Source organism: Odontesthes bonariensis, chromosome 24, assembly GCF_027942865.1.
Source record: "Odontesthes bonariensis isolate fOdoBon6 chromosome 24, fOdoBon6.hap1, whole genome shotgun sequence".
NCBI classification, from domain to species: domain Eukaryota; kingdom Metazoa; phylum Chordata; class Actinopteri; order Atheriniformes; family Atherinopsidae; genus Odontesthes; species Odontesthes bonariensis.
The window spans coordinates 19,150,913-19,164,658 of NC_134529.1; the positions used below are offsets into that span (position 1 = coordinate 19,150,913).

Here is a 13,746-nt window from a genome sequence, read left to right on the forward strand (position 1 = left end):
GGTGGGAGAGCGTGTGCGAGGCTGTTAGTGCTGTGGGGTCAGAGAAGCGCACTCAAGCAGAGGTGAAGAAGAAGTGGTCCGACATTAAGGTGGATGTGAAGCGGAGACTGGCTGCCCACCGCCGCAGTGTGGCCAAAACAGGCGGGGGGCTGTTTGAACAGAGTGTCGGCGCAACTATGGGTGACACTGCTCTTTGCCCACAGAGACGATCAGGGGCTTGTTAGAAATATCTTAAGCTGAAGTTTAACCAGCAAAAAACAGCAAGAAACTAACTTTAACCACCGACTTTATTGGAACTTTCTGAAAGCATATTTTGTTGAGCTCCCAGCAGGTGTGTAGCTCAAGTATTTCCCTCATGTGTCCACTCCAATGTTCATCCAACAGTGGGGGTCATGACCGGAGATTTCCAGCAATTTCCTGCTCATCAAAGTGTTCAGCGGCCGATCGACCTGCGTAAGCCATCATCAGAGAAGTGCTTCATTACAGTGGCTGCACTTTTCTTTCTCTCGGGGGGGCTGATTGAACTCAACCATGCCAGGAAAGCACGGCACACAGTGGAACAGGATCACTGCCAAATACACATTCTTTACACACACACACACACACACACACACAGTGGTAAATGTGACAAGGAAAAGCCATTCTTTTAGTTTAGTTTTTTATTGATTCTCCTGAATTAAAATGAACATTTTCTTGGTGAGGTGGAATCTAAGATGAAACATCAAAAAAACACAAATGACAACATCACAGCAAACAGACGCAGACTCCCTCATTTCACAGTTTCCCCCTTACGTCACACTCGGCGCTCGCTCGCACACAGACAGACTGACAGCGTCTCACGCAGAGGGACAGAGCATTAGCGGGGAGCGCGGGCATTCAGGGAAACAATGTGCACGTTTCAAGGTGGGACAAATGGATCTACAACTATGCTGCCGTCTCCCAAGAAGGTAAAAACCCATCAAAGCGTTGACTATTCTCAAAATAAATGAATGGAAAACACAACATTAGATTTACTCAAACATGTTAACATTAATATCACACACACACACACACAAAAAAAAACATATTTTCAGTTTCAGGTGATCCAATGAGGCTTTTGAAAATGTGTTTGGAATTGAAGGGAGAGTTTTTCCAAGGTAAACTGTTGATTTCAACATTTTAAGAGTGACTTTTTGGTCTGTGTCAGTAACAAATCTGAAAATACTGGCTGGGCGACTTGATGGGACTTTTGTAGCTGGATATGTCCTGCTGCGTTCCCTGGCTGGTTGTAGTTTTCTGCAGGTTTAGGGTGAAGGACGGGCTTGATTTCTTCATCCCCAGCTTGCTGCCCCCGTTCACCCGAGGGGGGTTGGGCGTGGCCACGGGCCCGTTGTCAGCGGGCACCGGAGACGCAGACTTGGCAGCCTCAGAAGACCCAGTCTTTCTTGTGAGGGGGCTCAGATAGATCTGCATAGTCACTAAGTGAAGTGGTGAAATGAGGTGAGGAAGATGAGAGAATAGGCAGAGTGGAGGGTCGCCAGTTGGACAAGAGTGATGTGATCGTACGGACAAATGAGGAGGAAATGTTAAAGCAGAGGTGAGGGGGAATTGGGGACATAAGTCATGGTGAGATGTGAAAAATGAAGAATGAGCAGAAAAGAAAAACTCACAAGTCTGTCCACTGAATGGTTCATTAAAGTGTTTTCCTTATAGTCAGGGGCGAAGCCTACCTTTGCAGTATGTCACACGCCTTGTCCCTGCGTCAAAACAACATGACAAACACATAAAAAGGTAGTTTATTTATGATCTGCGAACAATAGCTACCAGTGCAATGCCCGTCTTTCACGTAAATCTTCCCACTATTCGCTCCGCAGAAGTTTCCCATTCCTGTTTTGAGTGCTGCCAGTTTGAGAAAGAAGCAATGACTGCAGCGAAAAGGAGAAAGCGTTCTCTCACCTGCACTCACTGCAGCTTCCTTTGACTTGCTGCTGCTGCTGCTGCTATATTGGGACACAAGGCAGAAAGAGGGGGAAACGGATTTAGAGAATCTCTGACAAGAATAGGGAGTCAATGTGAAAGACCGAAATCAGTGTCAGGTTGACAAAACATTTTAGGGTCCCCCTGCAATGGGATTTAGACAGAAATAATAATAAATCATTTTCATACATGGCAGGATGTTTGTTAGGAAGGGGTTATATTTCACAAAATTATTGTTTTAAACCTGACATTTATAAGACGAGTCAGGTGGAACTTTTGTTTTCTTTTTCTGTACATTCTTTTACGGGGGAGCAACATCCGCGACAAAAGACACGGTCCCACTTAAACTCTTCCTCTTTTTTTCTGATGCTCGGTGAGGAAAGGTTGAGGAAAATAAAGACCTACTAAAGAGCAGCGGTGTGCTCTCCATTCGTACAAGCCTTAACCCAACGCAGAGGTTTCATACCGGTTACATATATAAGGCCGAAACAGAGTTTCTCTGCTTCTAATGAGCTTGAAAATCAATATTTGGTGTGAGCACTTTTTATTCTTCAACAGTCTGAACCCTGTTAGACAATCTTTGTTATCTGTAGACTCAACACTGGATCATCTCTTGAGTTGGGTGCCGTCAGACCTTCGGAAAAATTGGAGGACTATATCTCAAGACCATTTTAAAAGATTAGAAGGTAGTCTGGCTCCTTGGAGGGAAAATCTAAAGAAATGATGGGCGGCCTAAGACTTTTGCTCAGTACTGTATGTCTTGCATGTTATACATAAACAGCCTCTTACCTCTCTGAAGATTTCTTGAAGCTTGAGGCTGCAGAAATGGGTCGAGTTTTAGTGGTCTTACATGGACTGTCCTTCACGCTACCCAGTGGGCTTCTCACACCACTGGAGAGAAAAAGAGGAAAAGACATACAGGAAGATGAAAATAAAAGGACAGACTTAGACAGAGGACATTATACACTCTCAAAAGTTTGCATTGTTATAAAAAAAAGATACATTTATCAATGGTGGGAAAGGGGAAATAATAGAGTAGAGAAATGAACTGGTGCCACTGAAGAGGACTCTTCCTCTCCCTTCATCGTAATAATGAGCAGACAGCCTTAAGTGAATAGAGATTTACATTGCTCTGTGCAATTATATCAGCGTACTACAGATGTAGTGGTAGCACATTAAGGTACCATGGAGAGGCTCTATCATGGCTTCTGACCAACATCAACTAATGGCAGTATCATTTCAAGGGTAATTGAGAGGAAGAGAATATTGCTTTGGAATAAAGGCCAATGTCGGGATGATTACTGAGCATCCATGTGCAGCGTTTCTCAGATAATGGAGAGTGTCTGCTGATTGCACCTTAGATAATGAGATTTGAAACTTGAGATCTGAGACTGACGCTTCACTGCGAGCTGTCTGATTAGGGCCGTTTCCCATTAGTGCTGTTTGTGGCAGCTTTCTCATCGCCCCGGGTGCTTTTTATCGAGCGGGTCGTCAGAGACGAGAGGCTCACACAGTGGAGGATAAAGAAATCACCTGACAATAACCTTGGTTTCAGAAAATATCCAACTTTAACAATTCAAACTAGTCCGAATACGGGAAAAACAAAAGAAAAAATAGCATATTCCGAGTGCATCACAAACCATCGCGCAACCTGATTAAATATTACCTGCAGACCGAGCAGTGATGCCTTACCTTTGAGGTGGCGTTGGGCTGTAGTTCCTGGCTGTGGAGCTGGAGGGCAGCGTGGAGCTCTTCTTCACAGAAGCAGCGCCGGAGGTCACCATGGGCGGTCTGGAGGGCAGAGCCAGGGACACAGGCCTGGCTGTGGAAACACACACACACACACACACAAGGGGAAGATTAGTTCTTTGGACTATATTTCTGGTCATTGTTGTGACTGCTCTGTGTTTTGTATGCACAAATAAAGCTTGTTCTAGGCGATTCATTTATTAATAAAAGTGCACGCATTCTAGCATGAACAGCAAAAAGAATTCTGTGAAACCATGAATCAAGGAATAAATCAGAATCAACAACTACACTGCATCCCCTTCCAAGCAAATGTGCCATGTTTTTCCATGTCTATTTTCTAAGTATATTTGTGGATTTACTGTTTTTCTTTGATTTATGTGATTTCTAGCTGAATGTATTAATTGATTGAAATGAGGGGCATTTCCAGGATGTCATTTTGGACTTAAATAAAGTTTGATGCATAAATAGTCATACGTAACTTGGCCATGGAGACTTTTTCCTTTCCTTTCGGTTGATTATATCGACTTTTTTTTCTTTCCTCAAAGCGACAAAACTCAGCACTCACACCCGAGGGTAGTATTCTGTCAAATAGAAGACGACCGCTCCTGAAATGCCTGAAAACCACGTTTTCCAGGCACTTCTTCAGTCTCGCTGCTAGTTGGAAGCAGAGTTTGAGCAACTGCCTGATACTTTGGCTTTTTTTGACCAATCAGTTCGCTGGAGTAGATGGGGGCCTTTGGGAAGAGGGCTTTAAAGAGACAGGAGCCACAACAGAGCATTTCATACAAAATATGATAAGAAGTGCTGCGGCAGTGGGAAGAGATGTGTAAAGAATGTCAGCATATTTCAGTAGCCCCGAAAGTAAGATTATTAACTAGGGCTGGGCAAGTTAACTCGTTATTATCACGTTAACGCATTGATTATTTAACGCCAATAATTGTTTTATCGCGCATTAACGTTTTTTTTTGTTTTTATTTTGTAAAAGTCTGTTGCTGTCTGCTGCTGAACCGGAAAAGAAAGTAATCGGCGGATCCACCAAACATGGAGAAGGGTACGAAACTTTTACTCGGCCATTTTCATATTAAAGTTCTTCCAGACGGCGGAGTCGACAGAACCAAAGTCATCTGTAAACACTGCCAAGTTGAATTGTCTTCTCAGCGTAGTAGTTCCAGTCTAAAATATCACTTAAAGACAACAATTGTTAGAAAAGCTGACAGTGCAGGTCAGCATGATAACACTGGTCTTGGCTCACCTTTGGCGATGGGTGCTCTCCTGCCTGCAGCAGCTGCTGCAGCCTGGTGCTCCTCAGAGATGTTGAGTCTCTTGAGGACGTCAGCAAGAGCCATCTTCAGCAGCTGGATTTCATCTTCCTGCATCTGCATTCTCTGCTCCAAATAGGTGAGGCGGTCGACCACATCCAGGCCGCTGGCTGCCGAGCTGCAGCCGTCTGGAGGAAGGAGGGGGGAAATATGGAGAGGTGGAAAAAGTTAGATTCGTGGCACTGCATTGTCGCTCTCGTTCTGTCTCTGTGCGTGCGATCCTTCGATGAATAGACGGCATGAAGTGTTTTCACCCAGGCGCAGATTATCTTGCTGCTGCCTTTCAAATACATTACATAACTAATGAGATGGTGGAACTACTGCACAACAGCTGAATCAGAGACAACCACCGAACATTTGCCAGTTTTCAAAGTAGGAATGTCCCAAAATATTACATTAAAAGAAGGAAATATCAATATTGTGTTGGTTATACTTGTATAATTACATAACGATTTGGTCTCAACTAGTAAAACCCATACCTTATATAATGCAGGTAGGTTTTTGCAGTTTTAGGTTTCAGTGTAATTCAAATTAAAAATAAAGGACTTGAAACCCCCCCCGAAAAAAATCAAAGACGAATTAGTCTGAGCAGTGTATTTATTCTGAACGTTTTCATTGATATCCAAATAGCATTGTTTGGATTTCTGTTGCCACCAGACCTTTTGACAAGCCTTCCCCAAAAAAAATGCTTTGAGATTTCGTCACATAACAAGAAACGGCAAACTCCCCAAGAAAGGTCAAAGGCCTCAACTGACTTACAACACCACGCAAACAGAAAGGAGGGCAAGGATGGTGGGAGAAAAACACACACAGCTGTCTTGTCAACAAGATCTGTGAAGCTGAAATCAGAGAAAGGGTTAATCTCTTTGAAATCCCCTATTCATGCCTGTGGCATAAATCACGGTAATGAGGTCGCGTCACAGTTGGACCCAGCAGATCATCTGCACTGTCATCATACAGCAGCATGTAAACAAGGGTATTAAAGCACATATCCAGAACACAATAACAGTTTTCCTCCATTACATTCGACTTGATTTTTCTTTAGCTGCCAGTCACAGTGATAGTGATTCAGAGGTGAATACCATGTGAGCCGCTGGACACCGATGTGTAGTCAGTTTTCCTCTGCTGGCAACTTGAACCATCTTCCTCCACCCCAGACGTCTTCCTCCTCTTCTTCTCCTCTCGCGAGCAAATTCTTTCAGTCCTCTTTCCTCCCCTGGCTCCAATCAGATTGCCGTGCTCTCCCTCCATCTAATTTGGCCGGTGTCCACTAAGATCTCATCGCCTTCGCTTCCACTTATGTCTCGCAGGCAGATACGCACTCACAGATCAGTCCTGCCGGTGTCCTGTTTCCAGCATCCAAATGATAAAAAGATGAGCAGCGGGAGAGGAACGTGGTGGCGTTTTGATCTCGTCGAGTCTCTTTGGTGGATGCCCGGCACACTCTGGGACGCAGCTGCGGATGTGTTTGAGTTTAAAGCCTTTTGCTCAGGGTGTGTGTGTGTATATAAAGGTGGGGGTGGGGTTGATAATGCTTAAAAACTCAGCAGTCGTCCAATTCAGCCTGAATTGTCCTTGTTTGTGTGTGTTCGTTGACTTGCATGTGTGTGTGTGTGTGTAGGAGGGCAGAGTACAATGTTAATCCCATAGATTTAGTCTCTTTGACCCCGCCCCCACACATAAGCCCTGTGTCACTGTGGGATATAGGCATAGGAAACAGCAGAACCTGAAATTGCATTGAACAGAAGTAGACATCTTGATTAAATGGGAATATGAAGCAGACGCAGACTAAACTAATAGCAGGCACTGAGAGGGACACTTTTTTCCCCTCTGCAGTCTTTTCACCTCAATGAAAGGATGGGCTAGCCCAACTAGTTTGATGAAACAGAAAAATTCAGTTTGATTAAAAGGTGCATTAGCTAAACGAGTTAACGGCCTTGCTGTCGGGAGTGCATGAAAACCAGTTAGAATTTTTGTTCAGCATTAAAAAGTTATGATTTAAAGATTTGAATAGCTGGAGGAATGCATAAACAGTCCAAACTGTTTGCTAAAAGTAATGGGTTAAATGCAGCAACAGCTAATGTCTTGGGGAAAAAAAGCAGAAAGACCCCAAAATAAAGGTGAGGTTGATGGGGTTGAATAGCTAACAGTAATGAAAAAGTCCTGAAAATGGTTTTGTGTCCCATCACTCAGAATGTGCTTTTGAATTAGCCAAATATATAGACGTATAACTTTAAGAAATGTGTTTGTTGGAATCTTGCAAGCTCTAATGAAAGTGTCAAAACACGAGGAAACACTAGCCCCTTTCACACTGCGACCCGCTACCTTAGCGGGTCCAAATTGCACCTTCGACCCGCGTCGAGCAATGTGAACGCTTGGCGTGTCAGGGTGACCCGTGTCGCCTGAAGCCGAGTTCAGGGGGAGTTGCCTAGTGGCAGAGCGTCACACGAAACACATAAAATGCTGGGCGTGTACAATGACGTAGGCACAAGCCATGCGTCGGAGCCGGAGGTAGGGTGAAATACACCTGTCTGCATCAAATTTTTCAAACAAACGATGGCGGGACACCTTGAGAACTCATTTTTGCAATGCAGTTCATGGAGATGTTACTTTACGGTGCGTCTTGCTGCGTGGGAAACCGCGCTCTCCCATCTTTCTCGCCAGCCCTTCCAGCAGAGGTCCATCTTTCACCGTCCCCGACATGTGGCGGTAAATAACGTCCTCTGCTCGGAGGCTGAGGAGCTCGCGGACCTCCTTGTCTCCCCAGTTGGCCATATTAAAAATTGTCTCGAACTTGATGTAGGCTAAAACAGAGTAAAACTTGTCCTCACCTGTCGCTGTTGTTCTGAATCAGCTGTCCATTCTGTCTTTTAAACTCCTCACGTCACGCCCACGTCCGACCCGCGTCGATTGTGTTCACATCAAACTCGGCTCGGCAAAAAGACTAGGGTCCGACGCGGGTCGAAAGGCGAGTCGAGTTGACGCGGCAGCCCGGGTCGGCAGTGTGAACACAACAGCGGACACGCTAAATTGGCGAATTAAACGCGGGTTATTCGGCAGTGTGAAAGGGGCTACTGTGTGCCCGTCAGACACCGGGCTGTACTTTGGTAATGAGTCGTGGAATACTTGGTTTAATGTCGATATTAACGGAAAGTTTGTGTTTGAATATAACTGTGGCTCAATATGCCAAAGCTGGAATCCGCAAAGGCTAATTTTTGGAAAATGTTTAGCCACAGTTTTCACTCCAACTCTAGAGGGAAATTTCTAACAGCAAAATAACTGAAATAGCGAGTTAGCTAAAAGTGTAAAATGTTAACTGTTAGCTCGTGAAGTTAGCTAACTAGCTTGCACTTTCAACCATTAACTATATTGAAACATAATGTCAGCATTACATGTTATATGGTTACATATAATGTCAAGTAATAAGTTAAAGTTTGAAAAAAAAAAAACAGTTAAAGTTAGTGGTTACAATGTTAGTTAGAAGTAACATGTTTGTGTGTTTGAAATGGTTAGCTAACTGGTTTCTAGAGTTGACCCAGCTCCTTGTGGTCAAATGCAAACTTAAGCAAAAACTTCTAATAGGTGAAAAAAAACATCATTATTGAAATAATATCCAATTTAGCATAAAAAATAATAATGAAAAAAATACATGATGCTTAAGCGGTAACTCCTGTCATCCTGAATTTAGTAACTGTAATAATTATCTTCCAAAATGTTGATTTCTCCTTTCTTGCTGTAAATCATTAGCGATATGAGCTTTTCCTCCTAACAGTGTTGATCTGCTGTGGGTGAGGATATTCACTATAATCACTCAAGTATGCAGGCAGAAGTAATCTGCATCTCATGGAGAGTTGTGATTCTGTGTAGGCTCATGATCTTCTGTTCCTACTCTCGTCCTGGCTGTGGCATCATCCTCGTGCCACCTCCACACACTCCATATGGGATTGGGATTAGAATAGCCCATAATCCTAGTGCTGTAAAAGAGAATTAGCAAAGCCAAAGCTCTGTGTCTGTGCTAAGTGAGCTTCACTAAGAATAGGCAGGCACCTCGGATGTGCATTTTATGCTAATGCAATCACAACACAGGTCCCATTTAGTCGTGCCCACACACACACAAACAGCACTTTCAGAATCCATAAACTTGTTATAGATTTTTTGCTAAATCAAAACACATTGAGGCATAACTGCAGCCCACTGAGCCAGTGAAGTGTTTTAATCTCTGCTTGCAGATGGTGTCTCTGGAATGACAGAAGAGCATCGGCTGACGCTCACAGGCTACATATACATGCATCAGTCCACTCTGATATCAATGTCCCCAACAGGATGGGATGTTTGCCTCCGTTTCCCTTTTCAGGTGAGACCATTCCACAACACCAACAGTTTTGACAGTATGGCTTCTGAGTAAATGGTAAATTTTCAAGAATATGGTGTTTGAGTTTTTATCTTGTTTGAAAGCCAACTCTGCCCAACCAACTGACATGCAAAGAAAGACTGGTTTTCACTCAGTGTATATCCCAAGTGGCACAAAAAGCAAAAAAAATTAGTATGAATGACATGTTTGTAATGACAGCTGCCAGAGAACGAGAGCTACATGCAAAGTTCAGTACAAAACGTACTCGTCGAGTCTGGCAATGCTCCTCGGCCACGTTATTGGATTTCAGTTAAGTAATTATTTTTCGATGGATTCTTTTGACAAACCAGAAGTAAACCTGGAAACTTGCAAACCGTTGTGAACCACACGTGCTTGCATCCCTTTGTTTGTTTATCACGCCTGCATTTCTATCACTCATCCCAATTAATAGTGCTCAAAAACGAGCTGCAACCCCGTCCATGCTCCGAGGTGAAAGCGGAAAAACTATCTGGATTTTAGGTTCTTTTTGTAATTTAAGCGCACTGACCCTTCAGTCGTCTGAACCGGCTCAGCTCTACCTGTCATGAAGTCCGTGTCTGGTGCCAGCAGGCAGTCGCCGTGGTAGGTCCCCTTCAGTGAAGGTCTTCTCAGCAGGCCGTGGGACGTCTCCTCCATCCCGAGGCCGTGGTCCACCAACTCTTCCATGTTTGTGTCCCCCTCCTCTGTGCCTGCTGCCATGGCCCTGTGTGCTTTGACTAAGTATCCCTCAACCTCTCAGTTGATCTGATTCACCTTCCCTAGTCCAATAGTGACCACCCGCCTCCTGCTTTCCCTCCCTCGCCTAATGTTCTGTAAGGAGCGTGTGGGTGCTGGGAGAGGGTGATGTCACTCAGGCAACAGATTAAGGGCCCGGTAAGCCATCTGAAGCTCATGGGAGGACAGGACTAAGGGAGAAGGACATGTCATGGTGGAAAGGAAGGGAAAAAACTTTCATGTTAAAGACCCTCAAATTCCTGGGAGATAAGTTTCACAACTCCTTGTTAATGAGCATAGAGACACTGCTCCATGGTAAAAAAAAAAAATAATGGTGAGTGACAATTACTGATCTCGTGTTGAGGAAAAACATACTCCTGACAAAACACACACACAGCAGGGTGGGACCGAGCAATTTGCTGTGGTATGCAAAGTTGCAGACAAGCACACAATTACACTCCCCAAAAGAGCTTACATCAGGCTACCATCCGGTGTGGTCAGCCCTGGTGTGCAGTAAGGATGATGAGATTCAGAGATTAGGGAGCAGAACTTGATTAATTATAGTCATCAAGAGGACAATAAGCCGGATGTGGTAATTAGACCTACAGAGAAAGAAACAGGGGCAGACGAAAAGCTAGTTAGGCGATTGTGTTGGGGTCTCCTCCAGGGTAAGCTGGCGTTTTGTCGGTTCTGCAGTTCACTGGATTGATTCTTTCGCTAACAGATGCTTCCATTTGCTGATCTGTCAGAGCTTTCTGGCCCCATAAAGCGAGCGCTCACTTCCCACAAATTAAAAAAAAAAACAAAAAAAAACTAGAACCGTAGACTTGACAGAAGCATAAAGCAACGTTGAGAACATCAAACAGGCTTCTGTTCCTCCCATTCTTCTGCTTCCTCCGTCTCCTCACCGTCAGACTTCCTGTCCACGTCAGCGTGCATTTGTCTCCATGCTGCACTGACGCAACATTCAGGTCATTTACTTTGGTGAGAGCAGCTAACCCAGATGGCGCAAATACTCCATTACGTGTAAAAGTCCTGCACCGAGTCGGACTCAAGTAAAAAGGTATATTTCCACCAAAATGTACCTCAAGAATCCAACTTGTTCGGGTATTCATCCACTTAACCCTGACCTCAGACTCATTCAGGCATAAAAACGTTGCCTAACTCAAGGAACCAGTGCTGTGTCCACTCATAACATCGCACTCTTAAAATTACTGTAAATTGTTGCACTGTTTTTAATTTCATCTTCCAAAGCATCCCAACTCATTGGAAATGTAATTTAACCACATACAGAGATTTACTCGGGCAGCATCCACATTAATATTTAGAGTACAGACCGTGTTGATGCCTCTTGCATGTTGATGAACACTGCAACGTCACATTGACAGTAGTCGCACTCAGTCTATCAACTTATCTACTCAACGAGAGGGCGCCGACATACACGAGAGGATTGTGCACTCAGCGCTTTAAAGAATAAAATATGGTATAAATTGCAGTAAGAGTATTTCGGGCAAACCAAATTAGAGCACTCGGAGCAGCCCCGGAGCACTTGACAGACCTCTCACGTCAACTAGTGTGACCGGTTATATGACACAGTAATCTTCTGGTCTTGCTGCCCTTATCCCTGTGCGAGACACTGGGGCCCTGCGGTGTGGTGGTGCACGTGTGCCACACATTCCTGATGCCCTGAGGCCTGAACAGGGATAAAGGCCAAAGGCAGATAATGACATCGCTGATAAGAGGGTGTGTGGGGAAAAGAGATGGGAAACATGGAAGACGGGCAGTAGGATGTGAAAGCCTTCCTCCTGCTGTACTACGATAGACAGATTATCTTGGGCTTTGTGGTCCGATTAAAACCAAAACGTTGAGGTCAGAGGAGAATTGGACGATGATCCACAGCTGGCGTCTCACTACCGGCCTCCTGTGGACATTCTGTAGTATTACAGCTGATTGGCTGTCAATCACATGCAACTAACTCTGCCTCTCCTTTCACTCACCAGAAGGTACTCTTTCAGTTAACTGTTCTTGGAAAGGTGAGTGTAATAACCTAATTTATAGACATAAAAGATGATATATATATATATATATATATATATATATATATATATATATATATATTCTATAATGAATAGTTCAAGAAATGTGCAATAAAAACCCACACTCAAAATTTTCACAAAGGATTTTAAAATTTATAAATATTCTCTCAACAGTACATTAAATCAGTGGGGATGATATATAATTCTTCAAAAAAACAAACAAAACAAAAATCCAAGATATCTTCAGAGAGCATGAAAAAGTGACGACAATCTGAGACACACATTTCTTTCTACTCCAAAAATATCTGTCTATCCCCCAAGTTTTTCCAAATATATCAAAATATATGCCGACAATAAGCATTAATACAGGCCACAGAGAAAGCAGAATCTCACAGGTTGGTCGGGTGCTCTTGTTTAATGGAGTGAACACACACACACGCGCAGAGTCTCACACACACACACACACACACAGACAGACATAAACGAGCCTCCTGTGAGGCAGCAGTAAAAAGGTTACTCAGTGTTTCATCTCTGCCACTGTGGACGCCGAAGAGTACACAGGAACGTTTTTTTTTATGAGAGCTAGTGCGGCCGCGTCGTCGTGGTAATGAGGGATGCAACTGTGCCAGTGCAAAGCTTGTGGGTACGCAAATGATAACACACAAACGAGTCTGCGCTTTTTGCAGGGACTAGCATGGCTTAGCAAGACTTTCCTCGACTGCTTTTCCAGGAAGTTCCTGCATCCCTCTGGCTCTCTCTCTCTAGGGGTCAAATGGATCAATGCACATGTGGGAGAAGGGCAACGGTGGCCAGCTGACATGCATGGAAGGAGAAGCAGATCAGCCCGTCCTGAATTTGATCTACAACATCTACAGCAAGCACTGCAAAACAGAGAACAACCGTTCTATTTTTAGCGCAGACTAATCATTTCAACACAATCCCTTAACCTGACACTTAGGCTTTTACAATGCAGCGTTTGATTTGTGGTGGGGGGGCGACTGGTCTCAGCTCAGCGTCCGAGGGAATCCTTCACCTGAAGCTCGTAGGACGTCCTGTCCTGGATGTCCCGTCTCGTATTTACTGCTCGTCTCTTTCCTAATGGGGCAAATCGATAACTGCTCAGGTGACCATGTTGCCATTCTCCCATTCAGCACACTTAAGGTCAGTCAAGTTTGGCAGGAGAGCCGCGAGTAGTCTCATTCAGCGGGTCTCAGATCAGACTTTCTTTTTTTTTTTTTTTTTTTTTCAGAGCACATCTGGCTCACCCTGCCGCTGGGGTGTAGCTCGGTCTGGTCTCCTACCCGCAATGTCAAAAAAAAAAAAACTAAACAAACAAGTTACGTTTCTGCCATCAACCTCACCGATTCTCTACACTCTTTAACTTACAAATACAAATTATTTCTATCCCGGAACACCAAAAAAAACAAAACACAGGATATAGCTCATTAATCAGACACGGCTCGTCCAAATAAGTTAAATGAAGTTTTCCATATATTTAATTGTTTTTCTCCGTTTAAATATCTTCTTCTTTACTTTAAATATAATTATTACAGATATTGCAAAATAAAAATACTACACTGTG

At 43.9% G+C, this 13,746-nt stretch overlaps 1 protein-coding gene across 1 annotated transcript; it reads right to left on the reverse strand.

Moving 5' to 3' along the window:
* Positions 1–878: 878 nt before the first annotated feature.
* Positions 879–6,324, reverse strand: LOC142375315 (uncharacterized). The gene is made up of 7 exons (XM_075459304.1): positions 6,107–6,324; positions 4,958–5,152; positions 3,649–3,778; positions 2,746–2,847; positions 1,936–1,964; positions 1,710–1,736; positions 879–1,457 (listed from the first exon to the last, which is right to left on the reverse strand). Exons 1-7 carry the CDS (start codon positions 6,273–6,275, stop codon positions 1,183–1,185), a joined length of 927 nt encoding a protein of 308 aa, XP_075315419.1. The 5' UTR covers positions 6,276–6,324; the 3' UTR covers positions 879–1,182.
* Positions 6,325–13,746: the final 7,422 nt, after the last annotated feature.

Coding starts and splice junctions, on each gene's coding strand:
- LOC142375315 (XM_075459304.1), bottom strand. CDS start 6,275: ATGGAGGGAGAGCACGGCAATCTGATTGGAGCCAGGGGAGGAAAGAGG. Junction 3,779..4,957: donor GAGAGCACCCATCGCCAAAG/GTGAGCCAAGAC, acceptor GTGTTTCCACAG/CCAGGCCTGTGTCCCTGGCT. Junction 2,848..3,648: donor AGCCCAACGCCACCTCAAAG/GTAAGGCATCAC, acceptor TTTTCTCTCCAG/TGGTGTGAGAAGCCCACTGG.